Below are 27251 nucleotides of genomic sequence, written 5' to 3'. Positions count from 1 at the left end.
TGTCAACCAATGTTTAATTTTGGGCCTACATTGGTCTGATGTTGGGTGCCAACAATGTTTGATGTATGTGATATTCAGATGTAGATTTAATTGCAATTATTGATTAGATCTAAACATGATAAAGGGATTGGGATTAAGGTAAAGAGAGAAAAGAGAAGCAGATTATGGAGCAGCGCCCCATCCGTGAACGCCTGAACTCCCACCTGAACCAATCCACTGGACCGCAGTCTGGGGGAGAGCGAGGGAATCAGCTTTTTATTAGTTACACTTAGTTTGGCAACACACCATGTTCCACAGAAGTTTCAAGAGTGAAATATTGTGAAACATTTTAACATCCTCGATTAAAGAGGAGCAGGGGTATATTCTGAAGAGTGTGTGTGAGTGGGGATGTTTTGGGAAGTGTTTGGTATTAGTTTATTTCAGTACAATTTATTTGACACATAAAACAAATTAATGTTTGAGTTGTGACAGTGCTTATGGCAGTTTTATGAGTGATTTTACTATTGGTGGAAAAGCCATTCAGAAGACTGCAGTCTCTCGGGGGGCTTTAGTTATACAGTCTGTGCTATTTTCTAACATTACAAAGTTACACAGGAAGTAGATTTTAATAGCAGATTTTTGTATAAACTGTCTATACTGTAAAATTGTGCAAAAGTTGTAGTCTTAGAAATTATTTGTAAATCAAAATCTGGGGACCAGATATACAAAAGTGTCAAACACACGACAGACACTCGCAGATAGCAATCACACAGTTTATTAACAAAGGGGATAGGCCTACAGGAGTAGTGAGGGACAGGCAGGGTCAGTAACAATATGGCAGCAAATATAAGCAACATACCAGAGCATAGTCATGCAAAAACAGGGTCATACACGGTGAATCCAGCAGAGAAAGGGCAAAAGCAAAAGAGAAGCCAACAATACAATAATAGTTTGGCAACAGTAATAAAAAATAGAGAGTGTAAGGCAAAAATTGGTAGTCAGAAACAAAAAAAGACAAAGGAAATGCGTTGTAGAGGAGCTAGATCACTAGAACAGAACAAACTAAGGGGTATTTATACTGGATGAACCAGGTGGAAACAATCAGTAACTGGGGAGCTGGAACGCCATAGCACCACGTGGTCAGTCAGGGATGTCTGGGTGTGAGTGCATGCTGGGAATACGAGTCTTTTAGTAGTTCAGAGTCTAAAACAGGCAGATTGACAGCATCAGGACTGACAAAAAGTTCCCTTTTCTTAACTACAAATCCTTTAAAAAGTTATAATTGGGTTTTTTCTTTCTTAAGAAAGTTTCACATTTTTTTCTGCAAACTTAGGATAACTGTTAATATAATTTTAAGGCATATGGTAAATATTGTTTTCCATACATCCTATACCATTGTCTTTATTTCTTGACTTTCCTTTTCAATTCTTAACCCAACAATACATGTTATACACTGTGAAATTCAAAAGTTTTACACATTTTAATCTATCTAGAATTACTGTCTAATTTGTCAAATTATGACTTTTAATCACACAACAAAAGCATTTCTTATTATTTTGTGCATCAAATTTTGTGAATGCTAAGTTAGGGTTTGTTTTCTCTTCGTTTTGTTCCCAAATACATGGATTTAACTAAATAATATAAAACAAAAAATGGGACTCACATCTGTAAAATGCAGCATGAAGGGCAATGTCACAAATTGCTGCATGAGAAAACAATGAGTCCATAAGAGAGTGTCTTAAAAATGAGTTATTTAATCCTTTTAAAATAATAAAGCTTAGAAATTCGTTGTAAGTTTATTTATTTTCCAGTAAAACTTTCAAAAACCTTAAGAAAACACAAAACAGTTCATAGGAATTGGCCTTATTTCCCAATCGCTTCCAAGAAGAAAATTCTTCTCAAAACCCATTTATGCTTATATTTTCACAAGAAAATTCTGGCATTCACCAGTGTTTTTTTATATTTGGGATTTGTTCAGTTTATGAGGACAGTGGGATTCATTACAAGAGCTGTGAACATTTCTGCAGTTTAAAAACACATTAATCTGACAGACTTTTTCTTCTGGGCTTTTCTAAAAAAAACAAGAATTGAAGAAAATTCTTAGGAAGATATTAGTGCATGAGGTGAATGAGGTACAATGTTCTTACCATAAACGCAGTTCTTAAATAAGAAATACATATTTTACAACCTATAGTAAATTATATTATAACATGATACAGTGCAACATATTTTTATTTTTCATTTATCTGTTAAATCTGTTGGAAATGATGAAATAACAGTAATTAAAAGCCAGAAGTCACAACAAAACAGAGACTAACAGAGATAAAAATGCTACTATATAACACTATAAAAACATCCATACACTACCGGTCAAAAGTTTTAGAACACCCCTATAGTTTAGTAGTCCAGCAGCTGCAGTAATATATAGCCCACACAAGGTGCTTTTTTAATATTCTCTTTATCTTATCAATGACTTTATTACTGCACTTCACCTATCAGACATTTTATTCTTCTGCTCACTGCTGAAACTGAGTCCAATCATGTTAATCTGAGCTAAAAGGCTAAAGGCTAAAGACAGCTAATGTGGGTCAGCCAGACGTAACTCTTCCTGTAGCAGTTTTCTCCAGTTCCAGTACTCATCGCTCTATGGCTTAAAACCTTGTTAAAACAAGCTACCTGAGACAAACCTCTAGAACTCTGTTTAGCTCTGACGGGTGACATTAGCTGCTAACTGCTAGCGGTTAACCGCTAATGCTAATGCTCCAGCCTTAGTGCTGGAGAAATTTGGGAATCTAAGCTTACTGTAAATAAACAAATAAATAAGACAGTTTTTAGGAGAGAAATCTGTGTAGATTAACATCCAGCACTCGTTTCACTAATATAATAACTTATTTTTATTGCAGTTTTGTTTACTTAGCTTAGCTTTACTTAGCTTAGTTAACTTAATAGCTACAAACCACCAGCACCACCCAGTGACGAGACCTGCTGAATTACAGTAGAAGTTTCTTATAGTGTCTCTAAAATCAATAATGATAATAATATAATAATAATAAACTTTATTTATATAGCACCTTTCATACATTAAAATGCAGCTCAAAGTGCTGTACATAGAAAAAGGCCATCAAAACACTAATAAAAAATTAAAATGGAAAAGGAAAAAAAACAGTAAAATTAAAAATAAAAAGGAACATTCAGATAAGATGTAATAGAAAACAAATAATATAAAATAAAAATTATAAAACTGTAAGGACAAAAATAATAATAATAATAATAATAATAAAATAAAAATTACAAAAGATTGTGACTGTGAAATAAAACAATTAAAACATAAAACAAATGGATTAATTATTAAAACAAAGTTTAAAGAAATATGTCTTAAGCTGCTTTTTGAAACTATTTACTGATGATGCTTGTCTGATCTCAAGTGGTAAATTGTTCCATTTCTTTGGAGCATAGAAACAAAAAGCTGCTTCCCCACTTCTCTTCTTATTAACTTTTGTTACTTTAAGAGGATTGGAGGTGCTAGATCTTAAGGAACGACTGGGAACATAAAGAGACAGACAATCTGTAATATATGATGGAGCCAATCCATTTAAGGCCTTAAAAAAAGCCTTAAAATAACAGTACTTTAAAATCAATTCTAAAAGATACTGGAAGCCAATGTAATGATGCCAGAACTGGTGTAATGTGTTCTCTTTTCCGTGTTTTCGTTAAAACCCTGGCTCTTAAATCAAGTGTGCTTTATGCATGAAAATAGACTAGAAAATAGATGTTCAACAATAGTGCGCCTTATAGTGCGAAAAATACGGTACTTGAGGGAAAGATAGCAATAAAAATGCAGAGTATGTGTAAGAGCATGTGTGTATGTCTGTCTGTGCTGAATGCTGAAAGCCCTCTCACAGTTGTTGTGCATTGCCAGTGACGTGTAACTATGGGAATGGCGGTTGCCAGCACACATGTGACGACACTGAGGTGGGACCTGTGTGCGGCTGTCACCAGAAATATGCCCTCCACTCCGACAGCAAGACCTGCATCGGTGAGTCTCACACACACAATCATGCATGCTCAAACACAAACACACACACACACATACACACACACACACACACACACACACACAAATGAATAACTTGTGTGTTGTATGTTGTAAAGTGCCAAATCATGTGTGCAACCCTGTGTAGAGGGAGACAGCAAACACCACAAAACTCCAGACACCATACACACTCTCCCTAGATCTGGACTCATGCTATTTACACAGTGTAAAGAGAGAAAGAGAGAGAGACAGAGAGAGAGTGAGTTCTTGTGGGATGGCTTGATTTAGCAGCCTGAAGCTAATGTAAGAGCTGATAGCTCATTAGTTTTCATGCCAAAACTGAAGACATGCAACTAATTTAGTCATTTATCTTGACTTTTTATGCCTCTCTGTGCCCTCTCTCTCTCTCTCTCTCTCTCTCTCTTTCTCACTATCTGTTGTTGTATTGGGCTTTCAGTGATTTTTTTTGCACTCTTTATTTGCTTTATCTGCAGCAGAATGAGTTCACAACACAGTATTTAATCAAACAAGAAAAAAACATTAATTGAATGTTTAAAGGGGAACCTGAAATTGACAGGAAAATAAGTATTTGCAAGTCCCACCTAAAAAAGAATAGAGAGGACTGTAAATTTATCGTAGGTACACTTCAACTGTGAGCGATGGAATAAAAAAATATATATATTAATTAGCATTTATTGCATTAAATAAATATTTGATACAATAGAAACCCAACATTTAAATATTAATCAAAGACAACAAAAGTAAACACAAAATGCCTTTTTTAAATTAAGTCTTTTATTATTATTGAGAAAAAAATCCAAACCTACATGGCCCTGTGTTTGCCCTATAAACCCCATGCTCCACCCTTAGCAGCAACAACTGCAATTTAGATTTTTTTTTCAAGCATGAAAAAGCATGACATTTTTAAAGTCATTTCAAAGTATCTCAATCAGATTCAGGTCAGGACTTTGACTAGACCAAAGTCTCCAAAGTCTTCACTCTGTTTTTCTTTCTGGTGTGTTTTGGGTCATTGTCCTGCTGCAGAACCCAAGTTCGTTTCAGCTTGAGGTCATGAACAGAGGGCCGCACATTCTCCTAGAATGTAGGCAGACAGCAGAATTCATGATTACATTTATCACAGCAAGTCTTTCAGGCCCTGATGCAGCAAAACAGCCCCAGACCATCACACTACCACCACCATGTTTTACTGTTGGTATAATGTTATTTTAAAAATGTTAATTTAAAAACTGCATTTTGTGTTAACTTGGTTAAATTTAATTAAGTGTAATGATAGTGATGAACATGCAAAAATGAAAGAAGAAATGATGAAGGGTCAAACACTTTTTTTACACCACTGTATATATAAATATACAGCTCTGGAAAAAAATAAGAGATCACTTCAGTTTCTGAATCAGTTTCTCTGATTTTGCTATTTATAGGTTTATGTGAGTAAAATGAACATTATTGTTTTACTACAGACAAAATTTCTCCTAAATTCCAAAAAAAAAATATTGTCATTTATAGCATTTATTTTCAGAAAATGAGAAATAGCTTAAATAACAAAAGGATGCAGAGCTTTCAGACGTTCCGACCAATATTTGGTGGAATAACCCTGGTTTTTAATCACAGTTTTTATGGCATGTTTTGCTTGGCATCATGTTCTCCTCCACCAGTCTTACACACTGCTTTTGGATAACTTTATGCTGCTTTACTCCTGGTGCACAAATTCAAGCAGTTCAGTTTGGTGGTTTGATGGCTTGTGATCATCCATCTTCCTCTTGATTATTCCAGAGGTTTTCAATTTGGTAAAATCAAAGAAACTCATCATTTTTAAGTGATCTCAATTTTTTTTCCAGAGCTGTATATAAATATATATATAGATAGAAAGGAGAGAAATGGAGATATTAATATGCCATTGCTCCAGACATTTCCCCTTGCCTGAGGAGGAGAGAGAGAAATAGAGATGCAAAAAAAAGGAGGAAAGGAAGATTGAGTTTGGGTGTTAGGCAGGAAGGAGGTACGTGCGCGCACTGGGTCGGGGAAGATGTGCTGCGTGATGGAAACTTCATCACTGAAAGCCTTGAGCGCAAAACACATTCATCATCCTCGTAATGGTGGAAAAGGCAAGCCATCCGGCCCGTGGAGTCCTGCCATCTTCACCGAAATGGGAAAACTTTATACGCTATGTGGGTACAGCCATATTTGTGGGTGATACCTCTGAACAGAAGAGGAAGAGAGTATTTTTGTGTGTGTGTGTGTGTGTGTGTGTGAGTGTATATGTATGTGTGTGTGTGTCTCATTCCTTGCAAATTTCAGGAAACAAATGGACTGCTGCAGGTAAGTTCTATATAAGATCTATATTTTTCTATATGCTGTTTATTTTTCTTAGCTCATGTCTCCATGCCATGTTTGGTTTGGAGGGCAGGAAGAGCCCCTCTTTCATTTTGAGATGTTCTTATGCCAGCAGAGCGATTTGAAGAACCCTTCCAGAACATTTCCAGCAGAACATAGGGCTTTTTTTTTGGCTTGGCGTAGTGTTAGATGCTCCCTCGTGTCCCAACTGTCTCATCGTTGAGCTTTCACGAGACAGAATTGCAAAATCCGAGGCCAGCTACAGCACGATACGTCCGTCCAGAGTTTCTTCCTGTGCCTGTGTGATTTTTTTACGCCCCGAGTTTATCATTTAAAGCTGCCATTTATCACCACTTGTGGTGGTGCAAGTGTAAAATGTTCCAGAGTGAAAGAGGGAGAATGCGTCTGGATGCAAGAAGAAGGATTATGCCTGTTCTGTTAGCAGCAGCCCTGGATCCTAAAGCCTGGCCGGACTGTCTGGAGTAATGTACTCAATAGCTGGCAGACCTGTTTAGCTGGACTCACATGAGCCTGCGACTTAGCCCAGTGCCCTGGGGCGTTTTTGGACACGTCTGCATTGTTCTGAAGGGTCATCAGTCATGTCAGTGCTGGCCTCACTGGATCATGAAAGCGATGCAATGTTCGCAGGCAGGAAGCACATTTAGTCACTACATGCTACATATATCCCTTACCTTGTGTATGGCACCACAGAGGGACCGGACAAATCCCCTTAGTCAGGCCAAAATGCCTGGATAGTGCGAACCTCTAAAATTCAATCTCAGGGACTCGATGCTAGAGTGATTCACTCTCAAAATAAAGGTGCTACAAAGGGTTTTATTCAGTGATATCATGGAAGAACTGCTTTTAAATCTCATGTCAAAGTTTGTTTGTTCTTTTGTTTGTACCAATTAATGGAAAGTTTCTTTATATCCAAACATTTTGAAGTGTAACCCTCCAGTTACATATATATTTTTTGTCAGAAACAGCAATGCATGTTAGGGCTGCATGATATATCGTTTAAACACAAGCTAACCGCTTGGCCTCCATCCACATGGCTGGGCATGTGCTTGTAAACGTTGGCACGTGTGGAAAGCTGTGCACCTCAGTCCAGCACAGTTTTGCGGCACAGATATTTGCTGAATTCACAGCAGAATTCACGCCTTCAATCCCAGAAAATCCCAGTTCTTATTTACCTTTTAAAAAGCCATGTAAATGCCTGATTAAAGGATCGATTACTGTTGTTTTGCAGTTGTTTTCCTCGGGTTAGAGAGCTCGGCGCTGACTCAGCTCTTGATCTGTTCGGACGCGAGGAAACACAGCGACTCGGTTCTGATACATCAGCTCACAGGCGCAGCCTTGTGCTGATCAACATCACCCTAGGAGTGATGTGGGGAGAGAGCGCCATCTACTGTACCCACTCAGAGAGAGCAAGGTCAATTGTGCTTTCTCCGATGGCAAGCTACATTAACAGGATTCGAACCTGCGCTGTCCTGATCAATTATTAGCTTTTCTTGCATGCCTCTCTGGAACTCTTGAAAGCAGAATTAAAATCTTTTGATACACTGCACTGAGGACATGTATCAGCCAAACACCTGCTTTCTGATTGGATGAATGAGATTGGTAAAAGTGGTTAAAAGTGGTTCTTTCATGGCGTTGCTCGATGAAACATTTGTAGCATCTTTATTTTTTAACTTATAGAGCCCCCCTATTAAAGTAATTGCACTGTTTACTAGATGGTACTGTTAATTCTGTGGATATTTTAAATGGTTTTACTGTTGTCAATTCTACATTTTACTTTTAGATTTACAACATTTAGCTGACGCTCTTAGCCAGAGCGACTACAGAGGTGGGCCAGTGTATTGTTTGGTGGGTGTCTTGCCCAAGGACTCTTATTGGTGTAGTGCCGCATTCTTCAGTCACCCAGACCTGGAATTGAACCCCAGTCTCCTACATGGTAGCTCACTGGCAGGCGGTGGTGTTAGCCACTACACTACACCAAGCACCAAGCACTACACATGGGTATATTGCATGGGTATATATACTCTTCCCAAACACAATAAACTCTTGAATGTGTATGTTTGTGTGTGAGTAGATGAGTGTGTGTGTGTGTGTGAGTGTGTTATCATTCCTGCTGATTACCCAACACTGGAATGGTGCCTCTGTCTGGCCATGCAGAGCCCAGTGGAGACTCTTCAGTTCTCCCCTGTCCTGCCGCCTGCTGTTCTACTCATCACAGTCTTATTTGCAGCATTCGTTCGAGGAGCGAAGCAAACAGCCGCAGAGACCAGAAGAGGAGTGTAGAGACTGACCCCCCCCCTCCCTATCTCTTTCTCCTTTTTTCTGTCTCTCTCTCTCTTTTCCTCCCTCTTATCTCTCTCTGTCTGTCTCTCCGGACCCTCGCTGTGGTCTGTGTTTTGCGTAGCTTGTGCTATGTGGGTCTATAGTCTGTACCTGTGTGTGTGTGTGTTTGTTTGTAGTGCTTCTTTAGAGCTCCCTCCCTTCTCTGCTAGTAGTACCTCGTTTCTCACAGGCTTCCTTGCTCTTCCTCTTTCTCCTGCCTCTCTGGTGAAAGTTCCTGATTGCCTGTCTTGTCTGCAATTTTTAAGGGTGACCAATAGCAAAAGAGAACAAATATGAGAAATAAAGAGAATAAAGACGACGAGCATACATCTCAATTGCAGCCTGCATCAAGGTAGTGCCCCTGAGACCAAATAATACCAAATGTGAGAATAGCAGAATAGCATAGACCCCACGACCGACCCCTGCCGGCCCTCTCGGACTGAAAGCGGCTAGCCAATGGCCTGCCCTGATTCCTGACCTTTAATCACAAGCATGTATACGTCCTGTCATCCTGTCCCATCCTGTCGTTTTGCATCCTAAATCAAAGGCTAAATTTTACATACAAAAAGCCTCGACTCCTCCACCTCCCACTCATCTGCCACTCCCTCATATCTCCATATCGAAAAGTGCATGTTCTCTATCTCCTCCTCCTCCTCAGTTCTTCCTCTCCCCTCTGTTCACTCTCCTCACCCCCTCACTCCTCACTCTAACCTGCTCATGTCTCTCTAGTCTGCTCTCCCCCTCCTCTTTCCTTAACCCCAACAAAGCTGTCATTTGCCTGCATGAATATTTGTGTAAATATCTTCTGTCTCACTTTTTATTTGGTTATGTCTTCCCTTCTGTATTGGTATAAACATCAATAGTAACCGCTGAGCTCTCTACACAGTAGTGCATCCGTTTAGTGCAACTTTATTCATGGTAGAAGTAGCGTTTTAATTATTATTTCTGTCTTGTTTTTGGTTATTCTCTGTTATTTAGTGCTTTCTTCAACCCCCTTGAAATGTGCCGTCCTTTGTTAGGACCTGTTAGAGCCGGAACCCAGCTCCTTATGGACAGTTTTGGAGCCGTTGTATTCCTTTTCCTTGTTTTTTCACCGCCCACAGTCCAAGAGAAAATACCCAAACACACACCCATGCACTAACATTAACGTTAACATCCAATAGTGCACACTGCACTGCACTGCACTGCATATTTCCAGTGCAAATTGTCCTCCACAGCCATACAAGCCTTATGTATACAAGCATTGTTAAGCATTGCCACTTGTAATAAGCAGTACAAGACTGGAGGCTGAACAGACTTTCAGGCCCCACCTCCACCATGCTTCAAAGCAAACCCCTGAAAAAAAAAAATCCACAAAAAAAAACTATGATGTGTTCATTGGCCCAGCTTATGAAGCGATCCTTTATCCCCTTCCCCTTCACCTTCCCAGACCTTCTAGTCTTCTGGTGTATCTGCATGCGCATTAACCCTCTACAGTAACCTACACAAGCCAACACAAACCCCCTCGCCTCGCCTCGCCTCACCTTCTCTTGCTCGGAACTTAGTTTCCTGCATTGACTTGATTGCCAAAGCCAAGTGTGATGTGTTCCATAGACAAACAGGCAACCAGCGCTGCCCCCAGACTTTTGTAATCCATCCATCCATCTCTCCACATTCCCCTCTCTCTGCATGCCCTTCCACCTCCAAACCCAGGTTCCTCTCATGGCTCCTGACCATGAGACGGCAAGACTTTCTTCCTTTTTTTCGTTTCGTTTTCCTCCGTTCCTTCCATGTCATCTCCCCCTTCTCTGTTCCTCGATTGCTCACTCAAATCGAGGGCTCCTCATCCTCCACAGTTGTGTGTATATATACTGTATATAGACTCTCCCTCTTTTCAGTCATGCTGTCCTTCTCTTCTTTCGTCATCCTTGCATCACGCAGTTCGTCCCTGACATATGTATATATCATTCTCACCCCCTTCTTCCCCCTTCCGTCTCGGATTTTCTCTGATTCTCTCTACTTTCCTCTACTTCTCCTCCTCTCTGTCACCGCGGTAATTGAGTGGCTGTTTGATATGGAAGACTACAATGGCGACAACGTCAAATGTCAATGGCAGCATTTTTGCCTTGGCAGCAGGTCCCCTTCTTACTTACTTCTTATTTATTTTTTACATTTTTATTTCTTTGCTTCTTGCGTGTAAGCCACCTCCCTTCCTCCCCCCCTCCCCCTACATGCCCCCGTTTCACTGTTGATGACTTTTTACTTTTTCTCTGGGAGAGTTTGAGTCGGTCCTCTTCATTATTTATCTATTCATTTTATTATTAACACTCTAACAGGGTTTATTGGCACTTCTTCACAGCTTTTTATTTTAATTTTTTTTGCTTCTTGGCTTTGGTTTGTGCTCAAACGCCAAGAGGGTCAGGCAGTCTGAGTCTGGGCTTCCGAGCCGGGGGCGACTGTGGGCAGGTCAGTCTGTGACCGGTCAGTCTGTCCCAGTGCTCCTGGACAGACTGGCGCGGGCATCAGCCTAGCCTGCTCTTCAGGGGTCTGCGTGCCGGGTGCCCGGGGCCAGGCGGCCTGCGGCAGGGCTGTCTGTGCAGGGCGATGGACATTGGGCTTCTAATTAACCTACTGCTCCCTGTTTGTCCTCTGTCACTTGTGTTTTAGAGAAAGATGAGGCTGCAATTGAGAGCTCTGAGTTCAATACCACGTCAGTAGCTGATGTGGACAAGCGGGTGAAACGGCGTCTACTTATGGGTAACTCCTTTCTTCCTCTTTCTATGTGTTGCCATGGCGCTTGTGCTTATTTCCCCCTCTACCCTTTATTTTCTTTCTGTCCTTTTTTATTATTATTTGTTTTGTTTGAGTTGCACTCTCTCACCTCCCAACCATCACCTATGAACGTTTCTGGTTGTTTCTGGTGTTTCTGTTTCTGCTGACAATCCCAGAGAATGGGTCCTTTAAACATGACAAGGTTCCTTCTACACTTTCTCAAGCCTACTCCCAACCATCCTCCCGTATTCCCGTCTTATTCACGTTTATAGGAACAGTAATGAAGCTTTTTCCTTTTTGTTTTTTTTTATTATTTATTTAACTTCTGACACCTCCCATGCAATTCCCAATAATACCATGTGTGAATTTGCAAAAGAAGACAGAGAGACTGATCTTTTTCAGTATTTTGTTCATTCTCTTGGCTTTAAAAATATGTACACTTTTATCTACCCTTTTATTCAGACATTATTCAGTCCATAGGTTTTTGTACATACCCTATAGCAGCGGTCGGCAATAGAAACATCTGGCTCGTGAGGTTGTTTGAACTATAATTAACGATTATGAAAAAATAAAATGCTTCTCTGGTGAGCTTTTGTTTACATACCTCCCCTGTCTCTATGTCACGCTCAGTGTGACTTTAGTTTCCGCCTAAAGAGCTGTGTGTTTATTTATTTGTTCCTTTTTTCTTGCGTTTACCTGCTTTGAGATCAACTGTTCTGCAATTGGGTTCAACAACCCTCTGGGCTGGAGAGCTACTAGTCTGTAGCTCCATCCCATTACACTTAATCTTTTGGCCCACCATGTAATATCTTGGAAAATATTTGGCCCAAGGCCAAACTTAATTGCTGACCCATGCCCTAAAGTATTATAATTACACTACTTTTCCACTGTATGATACAACACCTTTCATCCCAACTCTCAACTCTACTCTGATTTGGTTTCTGGTACCTGGAACTTGGTAGTTTTAATATAGTACTTGCTCACACTTCTAGGTTCTAGGTGGTTATGAGATGGATAGGGATTAAATGGAAAAACACAATTCAGACTCCAGCATCAAGCAGACATTTCTAAAATCATAAAGCTACATTATTTATCATATTTGTACTTACAATGCCAGCTCGTAAAATTACGACATGTTCAAGAGGAACAAAAATGCTTTGAACAAAATTAGTGACTAACAAGCTATTTTTCTGTGGTAGAGGAAAACAAACCAGGTACCAAAAAGCGAGTTGAGTTGAGTAGAGTCGAGTCAATGTAGCCATGTAGTTATATAGTAATAACACAATGTAGTAATAATGTACCATGCAGTGGAAAAGCCAAAATACTTAAATTTAACTCAATTTAAAGAGTTTCAGTACAAGAGCTTTACGTTAACTTCACACTTTATGCCTTCCAAAGGTTTCAAAGCTGTCACAATGAAATTCTATCCATGTTCCAGAGATCTCTAGTAATGAGTACCGAGACTAGGGTGCATTTTGCATGGATTACAAGACAGTAAATGCTGGGAATTCTGGTCATTTCTCATATCAGCTGGTAGAACAGCCTTTTCATGTGTGCCTACTCTCAAATCTTAGATGGTGCTTTTTTCAGTCAACGCTTTTGATCATGATAATGCAATTTCTGGTCCGTCTTAAGTGGTTTGTAATAGAAAATGTCCATGTGTCCATGCGAAATCCAATTTTAGTAGATCAAATGAGAACTAATCAATTAGAATCAAATTTCATCAAACGGAGACAAACACGATCAAACCAAATGCAATTATATCAAATCCAATCTCAGCTATCTTGTTCTAAGTGTGCTGTGTCTGACGTACGTACAGTAGTATGCAACATGCAACAGGACGACAGTGTTTCTCTCCTTTGCTTTTTTCTTCTTATTCACTACTACTGAACTGCTTTCCTTTCGTTTAACAATAATATTACTTATTTTCTATAGGAGAGAGATGGACTGAAGGACTGATGGACTGGCCAGTAACCAACCTTTTTTCTTCCTTAACTTTTTACAGCTTTCAGAGAAGCAGATCCTTCCACTCGCCTTTCTTTTTTATGTATAACCTTCTGTTTTAATACCCAAACAGGTATCTTCTGAAGATGGTGCTGAAGGTCACTCAGGGAAAGCACTAATTTGTCTTTTTTTTGTCCATCTGTAGAGATTACATTATGTATTAATTAACTCTGTGTTCTTTCAGATTAGAAAGGTGTTAAAAACATGTAGGGCTCTAAAAAGTTGCAAAAACAGACAATAAACAACTTTTAAAAGCATTAATTAAAAATCTGTAGCAGACCCTAAAAGATGCTGCTTTGCACAATCCACTTTGCACTTTTGTGTACAGTACAGGCCAAAAGTTTGGACACACCTTCTCTTTTTCAATGCGTTTTCTTTATTTTCATGATTATTTACATTGTAGATTCTTAATGAAGGCATCAAAACTATGAATGAACACATGCAGAGTTTTATGTACTTAACAAGGTGAAATAATTACAAAAGAAAAAAATATATATAAAAATATAAAAAGAATATATATATATATATATATATATATATATATATATATATATTCTAGTTTCTTCAAAATAGCCCCCCTTTGCTCTGATTACTGCTTTGCACACTCTTGGCATCATTCTCTCAATGAGCTTTAAGAGGTGGTCACCTGAAATGGTTTCCAACAGTCTTGAAGGAAGGAGTTCCCAGAGGTGTTTATTAGCACTTGTTGCTCCTTTACCTTCTTCACTCTGTGCTCCAGCTCACCCCAAACCATCTGGATTGGGTTCAGGTCCGGTGACTGTGGAGGTTCAGCTCATTTTTTGTTAAGTACATAAAACTCCACATGTGTTCATTCATAGTTTTGATGCTTTCAGTGAGAATCTACAATGTAAATAGTCATGAAAATAAAGAAAACACATTGAATGACAAGGTGTGTCCAAACTTTTGGCCTGTACTTTATAAGTGAATGTACTTTCACTTAAGAGCACAGCTGGATTATATGTTTTTATTACTCTTATTTTAATTATTCTATATATATATATATTTTTTTTTTATTTAAGATTTGCCCACTTTCTTTGAGGACTTCTTATTTTTGATGTAAGTTAAAATATAGTGAATAACTGATTCATTCACATTTATTCACAATTATTAAACTATGACTTTGTAACTGTAACAGATTCACACAGTCGGATGGTTCTTTGTTGTGTGCGTGTGTGTGTGTGTGTGTGTGTGTGTGCTGCAGTGCCTCAGGAGCATGTTAGATTTGACACTCAGTGTTCACTTGAGTTTGCCCTGCTGTCACAGCTGTGGCCAACAGCACCCGGATGCGACCATGCCGGCAAAATGAACTGGAAACTCAGCATCAGTGAAAAAAAGCCTCTTTTGCTTCAGTAGTGTTGAGAGAGAATAAGAGAAAGAGAGAGAGAAAGAGAGAGAGAGAGAGAGAGAGAGACGTAAAAAAATCTTTAATAAATATATTAAGGAGGCATTTATCAGTTTTATTAGCTTCTACATTCACAAATCAATACATTTTTTTAAATTATACTGAATATTATTCTGAATAAATATATAAAATAGATGAATATGTAACTTGTAACAAGAGCAGGACCCTTGTTGGAACTTTGATGCTTTTATTGACCTTAGAGAAAACCTTTTCTACCACACAAAGGACCTATACCTAAATATATACACCTATACCTAAATATACCTATACCTGAATATCTCAAAAAATAGTCCAAATAATGACCATATTACACTGTTTCATCACTTCATTATTATATATATGTTTTTTATTACACATGTGAGAAATATAGTAACCCAGGTTACACTGCAGTTCAGAGCAGGTAGTATTGGTGAACACTACTGCAGACCCTATTTAAGCGATGTATAGTGCACTGGTTGGTGTCTTTGGTATCGTGAGGGCAAAAAAACGTGCCTTTCATTGCTCGAAACGTGCAAAATGTGTGTAATAATTCACTTAATTAATCATGGATGTGGGTAATTTTGGGCAGAACATAAAATAAACCAATCAGCGTGCCAGTTGTCATCCCCTTTAAGAGGCAGGTGCGCCCTGACTTTGGCGCATTGGTATCTCAACAGCGCAGGATCAGCAGAGGATACTGACCTGTGCGTTCATGCTGAGAAGATTCATTTTAGCTCATTTAAGTGTACAGCATTGATATTTTATTATTTGTTCTGTTTATTGCTGATGTAAAAGCTGGATTTGAATGCTGTAGCCCGACTGTGTGTGTATTGGTCTGACTGTTGTCTGTTGTCAAGGTTTTAATCGGTCAGTGGCGCACCTGTATTTTTCACCACCAAGATAAAAACACGCCAGATATTTAACTGAACACACCTCTACCTTATGGCCTTTGGTGTAAATATATTCATAAACTCCGATGCTATTTTAATGGCGCAGGTGCAAGGTGTGAAAATAGACTGTTGACAGGGTGTGAGATAGCAATGAGCACGATATTGATATCGTCTTGTAAGACTTGTAAGACTTGTAAGAAACAGGGGAATTTCAGTGCATTAAATGTAAATACATAGACATATGTGGGACATGTGGAGAGCTGGTGGAGAGCTGGTGGCTGATGTGTTGATCTCAGGGCAGCTGCTGCTCAGGCTCTGCCCTCCAGAAACCATTGTAGGCTTACGATGATCTCGATGGCTACAGATAGGCTTACTGATGAAAGTTATAACAGTGCTACAACACTTTTAACAAACCAGTCTCAGAATAGCAAAATCACACCTGTTCTGAAAGCACTGTCTAAAAAGTGTTTCTGAGGAAGTTTGTCTATATATATATGCACTGAGGTAAAAACGATGATGAATGTTCCTTACTTCATTTTCAAAGAAGCTGATTGGCTCATTTAACATGTAATTGAATATTTGAGTCACTATTCTGAAGTTATTAAATTAATCTGTAAAAAACATAAAATCGATTTTACACCCTGCCAACAGTCTATTTTTAGGCCTTCTGTCCGAATCATTTAAATAGTGATAAACCTTAGAAATATATCTAAACCGATGGGCGTAGTGATCTGGAAGTGAGGTGTGTTTAGGTAAACCTCTGGTATATTGATATCTATCTTGGCAACAGAAAACACAAGTGCACCACTGACTGATTAGAACCCTGACAACAGTCAACAGTCAGATGTTTATTGATCTCTTGGCAGCAGTTCATATATCTAACTTTTACATCAACAATAAACAGAGTACAAAATAAAATAACATTGATGTTCCTGTAAATGTCCTGACCTGGTTAAAAGGAGCAGAAAAGCCACTTTAACGCTGACATGCAGCGTAATACAGTTTAGATCTCCAGCAATATTAGCATTAGCCGCTAACTGCGCTAATCGCTAGCTCTTTCACTGTTCAGAAACAAGTATATCGGACTTTAGTCTGTGTTGGTTTTCCGTGTTACCGCGGGACGAACAACTAGCTAATATCTATATGGCTTACCAGAACACTCAGGGTTCCTCAGTGTAGCGCTGTTGGGCGGCGTTTACATCCTGCTAGCAGTTAGTGCTAATGCCAATGCTGCTGCACCCAGCCTTAGTGCAGATCTGGAAATCTAAGCTTACTGTAAGTAAAGGAAGAGCTTTACTCACCCAAATAAACAGTTTTTAGGAGAGAAATCTAATTTAAAACTGGATTAGTTGTTAGAAGTTACTAGTTGTTAGAATGTTTATTTTTGTACTTCATGTTCGATAGATGCCTGTGAATGTCTCCCTGTGAGTATGTTTGTACATATAAATTATATAAAAAAATTAATTATACAGTAGTACAAAATGACTAAAAACTCAGCAAATTTTTCATTTCGGCGCATCACTAGTTTAAAGTTTACTTCACATCATTCTGTGAGATTATTGGCTGGTTGCAAATCTGATTATTGACTAATTAACTAATGTAAATATAGAGTTTTCCTATTATTATATATCACGTGTGATAGAGGCCTGTGAATGTCTTTCTGTGTGTGTGTGTGTGTGTGTGTCTGTGAGAGAGAGTGTGTGTGTGTGTGTGTGTGTGCTCTGTGAACAGTCAGACCCCTTAGGCTATGTGGGTCCAGCTGTTACAGAATGTGTGCAGTAGAATGGCCCGTAGCATTAGCTCGTAATAACAGGGTCGTTGGCATAAATCATTTAGTTTTAGCTTCTACGGCCCTTTCAAACCAAACCATCCTGCAGAACAGTCCTCCTCCTCCTCCTCCTCCTCCTCCTCCTCCTCCTTCATTCTTTCTTTTCCCTTTTTCCAGATTCAGTCTGTTTTTGACTTTGGGTCACTCCTGCATCATATTTTTGTATGCATATGCATTGGGTTCATATTTAAAAAAAAACAGCTGGAGCAGGAATTTTGAAGAAGGGATTTATAGAATGCTTGGCAACCAAAAATGAAAATGACAAAAGAGCATTCCCAGTTTAAGAAAAAATAAGTGAAAGCTTAGAAATAGATTTAAGCTGACTGGCATAGGGATCTAAAAGTGAGGTGTGTTCAGGTACATTTATGGAAAACACAGTGGAAAACACAGGTGCACCACTGACTGATCAGAACCCTGACAACAGTCAACAGTCAGACGTTCATTGCTATCTTGGCAATGCAGGTCATTACTTTACAGGCTCATTACTTACACAATGACACAACACAGTGCACAAATCCAACTTTTTCATCAACAATAAACAGAATAAAAGATTCGTATTAGCCAGTTATGTTCAAATGTACAAAAGCTGTAGCAGGAAATTTGAAGTAGGGAGCCCTACTTAAAAAGAGATCTGACTGCATGATGTTTTCCTGAGGCAACAAATGAAAAACACTGTAAAAACACTGAAATAAAAAAAAAAAAAAAAAAGATTTAAATTTAAACATGTGAGAACATTATATGCATCTTATCAATTACTAATATTGCGTTCCATGTGGCTTTGGTGTCTAAAAAGATTCTTCCACCTCCTGAAGGAATGTTAACATCAGTCTCTTTCCCACAATCCTCTGAGATCTGAGAGAACACACGGGTTCAGCATCTTTAAAATTTTTATTGATTAATTATGCATTTTTTACCCAATGTTCCTTCAGGTGAAAGTTTGCCAGTTTTTCTATTTTGTGTTCAGAAGTATTCATATTTATTAGAAAACATGTCTTTCTTTATTTTTTAACACGATTTTATATAATCTAAAATGACCTCACCAGCAGATTATCAGCAATTTTACTCTACAGTATTCTATATGTTCAGGTTATATTTACAATGGTGTTTGTGGTCTTTGAATAATAGCAAATTTAGCTTTTTTATATAAATTAAATGGTTAGTTTTTCTTAAAAACATTAAAGTTTTTGTGGGTTTTTATGTGAATGTGTTAAGGGGTTTAAGTCACATGTTTTCTTCACTGTAACTACAGTAATTGTGATGATATGATGAAATGTGATGTCACATGGTTTGGGAGATGTCTTGAAAAATGACTTTTTTTTCTGTTTTAATAACTGCTATTTTTCCCCATGTAGTTCTAAGTTCTAATGTCTGTGATTTATACCATTAACCTTGTCATCTTAATGACAAGGTTAATGGTAGAGAAAGAGAAAGACAGATAATGTAAAATGTGAACAACATTCTGTTGTGTTCTGCAAAAAGTGGACATCAGTAGACACTAGTCTGTATTAAATTTAATATTCTTTATTTTAATAAAATATTCTGTATTTTTAAAATCACTTCATAAATAGGTAATAACGTAATAAAATAATAAAATAAAGAATATTAGAATACTGTCAGTTAATTTGTACAGAAGGGCAGTAAGCACAGTCTTACACTTCACATGCTAAAAAACTAATAGTTTCTCTAAAACTAGGGTTACAAATTCATATTCCAAGTCTCTTATCTTAATTTTAGTTGTTTTACTTTTGATATAATCTAAATTTGATAATTGCATAATGAATGGACCAAAATTTCCTTCTAATGTAAATTTGTCATTTTGTTTTTTGGGCCATTCCACCGAATGTATGCCATTAACTTGTTGTAATCAAATTGAACTTATTTTGTAATCTTTTTTTTAAACTCTGAATCTAATAACACATATATTTAACTATTCAAAACATGTACTGGCAGCTTTACTTTTTTATAAGGTTTCTAATATAAAGATGGTTACAAAACTCATGTGACCTTTGAAAAGCATGTTTTAAAGCAAGTCCACTAATTCCTTTGATTTTCTCTCAAGAAAGTCTTTATTTTAAAGAAATGGTTGACTGCATGTTCAAATAATTGATATTTATGACAAAAAGAATCATTCCTGTTACTGGGACTCACTCCTGTTACTCTTTATGTTTTGACTAACAGAAATGAAAGTAACAGAAATGAGTTTTTAGCATAGAATTAGCAAAAACATGATAAATAGCTAAAAGGGCGGCTATGCTAATGCTAATAGCACGAGGACACTGAGCACATTCTAGTGCTTTTCCCAAATTTTTTTAAAATAAACCAATAAGATCTAAGAATTAATTTAGGTAACAGGACTGAGCGTTGAGATTCAGCTACTCAGTCGTTACAGTTACAATAAGATCAAATATACAGAAAAACTAATGAAGGATCTTTGGAAATTTAGGTGTTCCCATGATCTTCAGAAGAACCAGCTGATGATGTGACTTGTAGGATGTTTCCGATGGTGTAATGTTTAACAGGGTAACAGGACTGAGTGAAACCCGGGGTCTCAAGTAAAATGTGTATTTTTTTTAACTTAAATATTATGCATTTATTATGAAAAATATATATATTTTTTAAAGCATAGATGAGATTTGGAGTCACACAACAATGCAAAAAATGTATACATCTCTGAAAGATTTTAATAATTATATTTCATGGTACAGTTTATAGTTAGACAGGTAACAAATTCTTTTTTTATTAATGTTTTTAATTACATATAATACTTTTGCAATTAGGGTAATGTACAAGACACTATGCTTAACAATAAAATGTATTTTAAAAGTTATTTTGTGTGCACATTTATACATGTAATTACCTGGGGATAGAAATAGCATCGATTTGGTGGAATGGCCCTTATATACTTTATAAATATATATATATATATATATATATATATATATATATATATATATATATATATATATATATATTTTTTTTTTTTTTTTTTATGTGACAGTTATGTATGTAGCCTCTTACAGTGTTACATACAGGTTTACCCTGCTGACCAATCCAGCTCAAGATCACTTTCAGCAGAGTACTAACAATTAAACTATTCAACATTGATTTTATATTTTACACCATATTTTTATGGTGATTTAACTGATTCAGTGGTTCAGTCTGAACACAGATTTATACTTTATATTAGCCAAATATAAATAAGTATGTAATTTACAGTACAGGCCAAATGTTTGGACACACCTTCTCTTTTTCAATGCGTTTTCTTTATTTTCATGACTATTTACATTGTAGATTCTCACTGAAGCATCAAAACTATGAATGAACACATGTGGAGTTTTATGTACTTAACAAAAAAAGGTGAAATAACTGAAAACATGTTTTATATTTTAGTTTCTTCAAAATAGCCACCCTTTGCTCTGATTACTGCTTTGCACACTCTTGGCATCATTCTCTCAGTGAGCTTCAAGATGTGGCCACCTGAAATGTTTTTTTTTTCCAACAGTTTTGAAGGAAGGAGTTCCCAGAGGTGTTTATTAGAACTACTCTGTGCTCCAGCTCACCCCAAACCATCTGGATTGGGTTCAGGTCCGGTGACAGTGGAGGTTCAGCTCATTTTCTGTTAAGTACATAAAACTCCACATGTGTTCATTCATAGTTTTGAGGCTTCAGTGAGAATCTACAATGTAAATAGTCATGAAAATAATAAAGAAAACGCATTGGCCTGTACTGTACATACTCTGTACATACTGTGAGACTGTGCTTACTAACCTGTGGAAACTGTATTGTGCAAAATAATAGTGACTGAATGTGTGTATGTATGTGACGAGTTGCTTCCACACTTCCCCTGAATTCTCTGTGGTGTGTGTGTATGTGTACGTGTTTACCCAGAGACCTGTGCGGTGAACAACGGCGGATGCGACCGCACATGTAAAGACACAGCCACTGGGGTCCGCTGTAGCTGTCCTGTGGGCTTCACCTTGCAACCTGACGGCAAGACGTGCAAAGGTCAGTGTCTGTGTGAGGTGAACTGTGCCTGTTTGCGTGAGTTTCACAGCACTGGAACGAAAAAAATAAGAGACCACTTAAAAATTTGATTTAAAACCTCTGGAACATAATTTTCACATAAAAAGTCATTAAAACCAAACTGAACTGCTTGAATCTCTTTGCACCAGGAGTAAAGACATAAGGTTATCCTTAAAAAAGCAGTGTGTAAGACTGGTGGAGGAACATGATGCCAAGATGCATGAAAACTGTGATTAAAAAACAGGGTTATTCCACCAAATATTGATTTCTGAACTCTTAAAACTAGAGCAAATAAATGCTTTAAATTACAAAATTTTATGTGGAATTTGGGAGAAATGTTGTCTGTAGTTTATAGAATAAAACAGCAATGTTCATTTTACTCAAACATAAACCTATAAATAGCAAAATCAGAGAAACTGATTCAGAAACTGAAGTGGTCTCTTTATTTTTTCCAGAGCTGTACACTGTATGCGTGTTTATACTGTATGTGTGGGTGCGCTACCTGTGTTTAAAACGATGGGGAACATTCCTGCCCTCTTTCTCCTTGCCTGAGCTTCTGGATGTCAGGGAGTAATTTTAGATTTCCTGTATTTAGACTGTAAGAAGAAGATTAAATTGCAGGCGTACTTGGAGATGGATTCTTTTGCTGGAGATGGTTAGGTAGCCCTGTGTTCCGGCGCGAGTGATCCTTCGCCAAGACCAACTCCATCCATGTCTGTGTGTCCTCTCGCGTGGAATCAGCCCCGTGGTGTTGTTGTTGTTGCTCAGGCCGCGAAGCGTTCCCCGCTTCCGAAATTCCAGCTCTGACGTCAATGGCCATGTTTTCAAAGTCAGGCTGCCGCTAAGTGATCTTGGCACAGAGTGATGGTGGGTTCTCTCTAAACAAACCCCAGAGGAGGCTGGGAGAGGAGCACGCTAGCTAACTACTGACTTATGCCACAGGTGTGTGTGTGTGTGTGTGTGTGAGTGTGTTCCTGTTGACCTTAGGGTTGGGGTCCGGTGCTCCATGTTTTAAAATGGGTTGAGATCCAGTATACTGCACAGTGGTGCTTAATTTTTTTTGAGAATGTTCTATATTTCTGCATAAATTTGACCCAAAATTTAAAAGCAAAAGTAAAAGTAAACGAGATCTAAATCAAACAAATGAGACAAAAATACTGCAATTATTCATTAATTTATTGAAAAATGAAATCTACAATAATGTTAGACTCATATAAGGGCTCTTTAAAATCATGTTTTTTTACCCACAATCATTGTTATATTTTCTATATAATAACATTACAAGCTAATCTTCCTGAAACCTTTTCAAGTGTGTGTTGGGGTCTAGTGCTCCTTGTTTTTAAATGGGTTGAAATCCAGTATACTGTAAAGTGGTGCTTAATTTTTTTTAATGTTCTATATTCCTACATAAATTGGACCCAAAATCAGATCCAAATCAAACAAATGAGACAAAAATATTGGATTTACTCAGTCATTTATTAAATATTCCAATACTATTAATCTATAATAATGTTACACTCATATAGGGCCATTCTAGAAACCCAAGGGCTCTTTAAAATACCATTTATTTCACACAATTATTGTTATTATTTCTATATAATAACATTATAAGCTTATCGTCCTGAAACCTTTTTATAATGTCACTAAACATCTTTATAACGTTCTCTGTTAGCTGGAAGGACATCTGTCTGTGAGCTGGATCTTAAGAAAATGTGGTCATGCAGCACGACAATGACCTGTTGACCTGTTGAGTGTTGGGGCTAGTGCTCCATGTTTTAAAATGGGTTGAAATCCAGTATACTGTAAAGTGGTGCTTAAATATTTTTCTATATTCCTGCATAAATTAGACCCAAAATTTAAAAGTAAATAAGGGTCCAAATCAAACAAATGAGACAAAAATATTGGACTTATTCATTCATTTATTGAATATTCCAATATAAAAAATTAATTATGAAGTTACACTCATATATGGCCTTTCTAGAAACCCACAGGCTCTTTACAATCACGTTTTTTACACACAATCATTTATATTCAGCTCACATCCACACACCCGTGAGAAGCAGTAGCCAATAGCGCACAGCATACTCTTAACCGAAAATGACCGAATATTTACCACGCAAATTTCTGATATTCTAACACTATATTTTTCAGACTATAAGGTGCACTTAGAGTTCAGAAATCAATATTTGGTGGAATAACCCTGTTTTTTAATCACAGTTTTCATGCATCTTGGCATGTTCTCCTCCATCAGTCTTACACACTGCTTTTGGATCACTTTATGCTGCTTTACTCCTGGTGCAGAAATTCAAGCAGTTCAGTTTGGTGGTTTGATGGCTTGTGATCATCCATCTTCCTCTTGATTATATTCCAGAGATTTTCAATATGGTAAAATTAAAGAAACTCATTTTTTAAGTGATCTCTTAATTTTTTTTCCAGAGCTGTATATACTGAATGTAATATTGGATCACTGTCCTCAATAAGTAAATGACCAAGTCTAATATTTATTGTCACATGTTAGATTTGGTTCTTGTGAAAATCTGGTGATGTTTTAGGCTAAATATATGCAGAAATACAGGAAATTTGCACCACTTTAGATGGAGTCGTGGCCATTTGGGGTCATTTGGGGCATTTTACAATGAATTTCTTCTTTTTCTTTTTTTTTTTTCATGGCAGATCAGTTGCCATAGGGATGTGGCGTGGTCATGTGACGGTCTCTTGAAGCAGGGAGAGAATATGTGGCACGTATGTGTGTAAAATAGTTGAGACAGGGCTGTCTACACCGCACAGCAGATTTTCTCCTCAGAAAACCCAATAGTGTTTGATTAGTGAGGCTCACACACAACCCCCACACTCTGTACACACACACACACACACACTAAGGTAGATGCAGGGAGAGGCTAAGTGCGTGGCATGCTTGTAATTTCTCCAGATTAAAGACAGATTATGTGTGTAAGAGTTTAAGGGGAGGTGCTTTTGAGGTTTAGGAAGTGTGTTATGTGTTTTTATGTTCAATTGAGGGGCAGTGAGTGTGCAATAGTGTGTGTGTTTGTGAATACAAATGTGTGGACACTGGAAGATGGATGTCAGTCTGGTCCGGCTGCTCACCGCCCTCATAATTAGGCCTGCCTCAGGGTCTGCCTCCATAAATACACTCTGATGTCTTTGATCTGCCGCGTGACACGCCATCTATCTCACACACACGTTCACACACACAACGGTCATCCATCAGAAGAGCTGCCTGCTGCTTAACTTCGTAAAAACTTCGTAACAACTGTAGAAATGACGCAGAATTAGGTTCTTAATTTAAGTCAGAAAGAAAAGTTGATCTGTAATGAAACTCTAAATGTGTTATAATGTAAATATAATGGTCCAGAATTTATCTTCAGTTTTGTGCAAATCTTGTAGTTGCAGCTACAGCCAGTACAAGCGTTTGGAATGTCCAGAAGAAGAAAGTCATCACTGGTGTACTATGTAACATACAGTGCCCTCTGAAAGTATTGTAACAGTGAGGTGAATGCCTTTATTTCTGATGTAGACTGAAAACATTTGAGTTTGAATTTAAAGGTTAATATCACACAAAAGATTTATACTTCAGCTTTTATTTCCATTTTTATTTACATCTGGATCTGATACACAGTTCAAAAGATAGCACCTTCTGTCTGCACCCACCCATTTTTCTTGTGAATAAAAAAAAGTATCAGAAACAAATCAGCCTAAAATAAATTAAAGTGAATCTTTTACTTGCAGTAACTGCATCAAGCCTGTGGCCCACTGATATTACTTACCTTCTGCATTCTTCTTCTGTGATGCTTTTCCAGGCAGCACGTTTTGGATCAATATCTTGCTGCATGAAGGAGGATCTCCCAATCAGTCCCAATAAGCGCTATCTTCTGAACTGTGTATCAGATCCAGAAGTAAATATCTGGACATAAAAGTTAAAATATTTATCTTTTGTCTCATATTATTTTTTGTGTCATACCCAAATGTCTAAAAAAGTCTACAGCAATAAAATTGATTGACCTCATTGTTCCAATACTTTTGGAAGAAACTGTATGTTACTAAATAATAAGTCAGATATTACCCCATGAACAGCCCAGTGCTTTTACTTGGCTTTTAATGTGAATTTAAAACATTTATCTTTAAAAGTTAAAGTTTTAAACTTTAGTGCAGCCATTCACTTTTAGTTTAATAAATAGTCTCTTACTATAAAACACAATCTCGGCTGTCTTAAGGCATTTGGGGGCCCCAAGCAAAATTCTGCTCCATGATTGCTGAAGTTTTATATTTTGCCGGCAGCAGGAATCACTAACCTGGCTGGCTGACTCTACTTCTTGAGGTGGTTTCTGATAACAGAGTCGTTGTGCTTTTTGCTTCCATTGACCATCACAGAATTTAAAGGGGCACTCACACGGTTAGTCATAGCTTTTAGTTCATGAACAGTCAGTTTCTGGGAGCCCAAGGTCAGCTTGAGGCCCTTGGCAATTGATTGGTTTGCTTGCCTTGTTGCAACAGGGCTGAGAACAGTACTAATAATGAGTAAGTAGGGAGCTATTTGGGTTATGGGTTATTATTTTAGTTTATTAGATTATTTAGAATCAAACAATATTTTTATTAGTATCAGAAATGCAGAAATCCATGTCGTTCCATACCAAACTTTTTCTTCTTTATTTTCTTCTCCTTTCTTCTCCCTCTCTCACGCTGACTGGGAGCTGCCTGGTCTTGCCTCACTAACATAATCATTTCAATATAAACTATTTAGGGCATGTTTAAATCCTCTGAATGTCTGATTACGGGCCTTTCTTCAGCGATGACAGACAGGAGAGCTCAGCCAACCTGCTGACAGACATTAGCTTTATCAGTGCGAGAGGGAGGGAGGGTGAGAGAGAGGTAGAGGGGATGAGAGAGAGAGAGAGGGAGAGTTTGGGTAATGGAGAGAAGGTGATTTTGAGCAGACTCCAGATGTTTGATTAGAAGGCTTGTATAGGTGTGTCAGTGATGGTGGATGAGTTATGTGAGAGGGTAGCGTGTGGATGTGTATATCTTTGGTCCGGCTGATGATGGGTACCTGAAACACGTTCCCACTGGCCTACATACCTTCACTTTCTGAAATCAGCTGAAATGCAGAATGGAGTGTTAGCTAATGCACTGGAGAACCGGCTTATATTCCATGTGCTTTTTGTAGTTTTGTTATATTACATTGTTGCATAAAATTGAGATGAGAAATATCCAACAGGAGAATAACTGAGCCCAGTAAGGAGAGAATGAGAAGGAAAAAGTGCTGTCAGTGATTTGCTATATATGTCATATATATATATATATATATATATATATATATATATATATATATACACATCTAGGAAAAAAATAAGAGACCCCTTTAAAATGTTGAGTTTCTTTGATTTTACAAAATTAAAAATCTCTGGGATATAATCAAGAGGAAGATGTTTTTGCACCAGGAGTAAAAGCAGCATAAAGTTATCCAAAAGCAGTGTGTAAGACTGGTGGAGGAGAACATCATGCCAAGATGCATGAAAACTGTGATTAAAAACAGGGTTATTGCACCAAATATTGATTTCTGAACTCTTAAAACTTTAAAACTGGTTTTCTTTGCATTATTTGAGCTCTAAAAGCTCTGCATATTTTTTGTTT

At 37.7% G+C, this 27251-nt stretch overlaps 2 protein-coding genes across 3 annotated transcripts in view; one reads left to right on the top strand and one right to left on the bottom strand.

Moving 5' to 3' along the window:
* sult4a1 (sulfotransferase family 4A, member 1) overlaps window positions 1-27251 on the bottom strand; it is a 282375-nt gene that overhangs the window by 71108 nt on the left and 184016 nt on the right. The gene's annotated exons all lie outside the window — the stretch shown is intronic.
* The window catches only part of scube1 (signal peptide, CUB domain, EGF-like 1), a 123730-nt gene that overhangs the window by 65505 nt on the left and 30974 nt on the right, over window positions 1-27251 (top strand). Inside the window, exons 6-8 of one of the 2 annotated variants that reach the window (XM_022671820.2) lie at window positions 3899-4015; window positions 11351-11440; window positions 21468-21584. In XM_022671820.2, coding sequence (XP_022527541.1) covers window positions 3899-4015; window positions 11351-11440; window positions 21468-21584 — 324 coding nt within the window. The remainder of the gene's footprint in view (window positions 1-3898; window positions 4016-11350; window positions 11441-21467; window positions 21585-27251) is intronic. The other variant, XM_022671821.2, reaches the window with a different exon arrangement.

Source organism: Astyanax mexicanus, chromosome 2, assembly GCF_023375975.1.
Source record: "Astyanax mexicanus isolate ESR-SI-001 chromosome 2, AstMex3_surface, whole genome shotgun sequence".
Classification (NCBI taxonomy): Eukaryota; Metazoa; Chordata; class Actinopteri; order Characiformes; family Acestrorhamphidae; genus Astyanax; species Astyanax mexicanus.
This window is presented reverse-complemented; position numbering and strand designations above follow the sequence as displayed.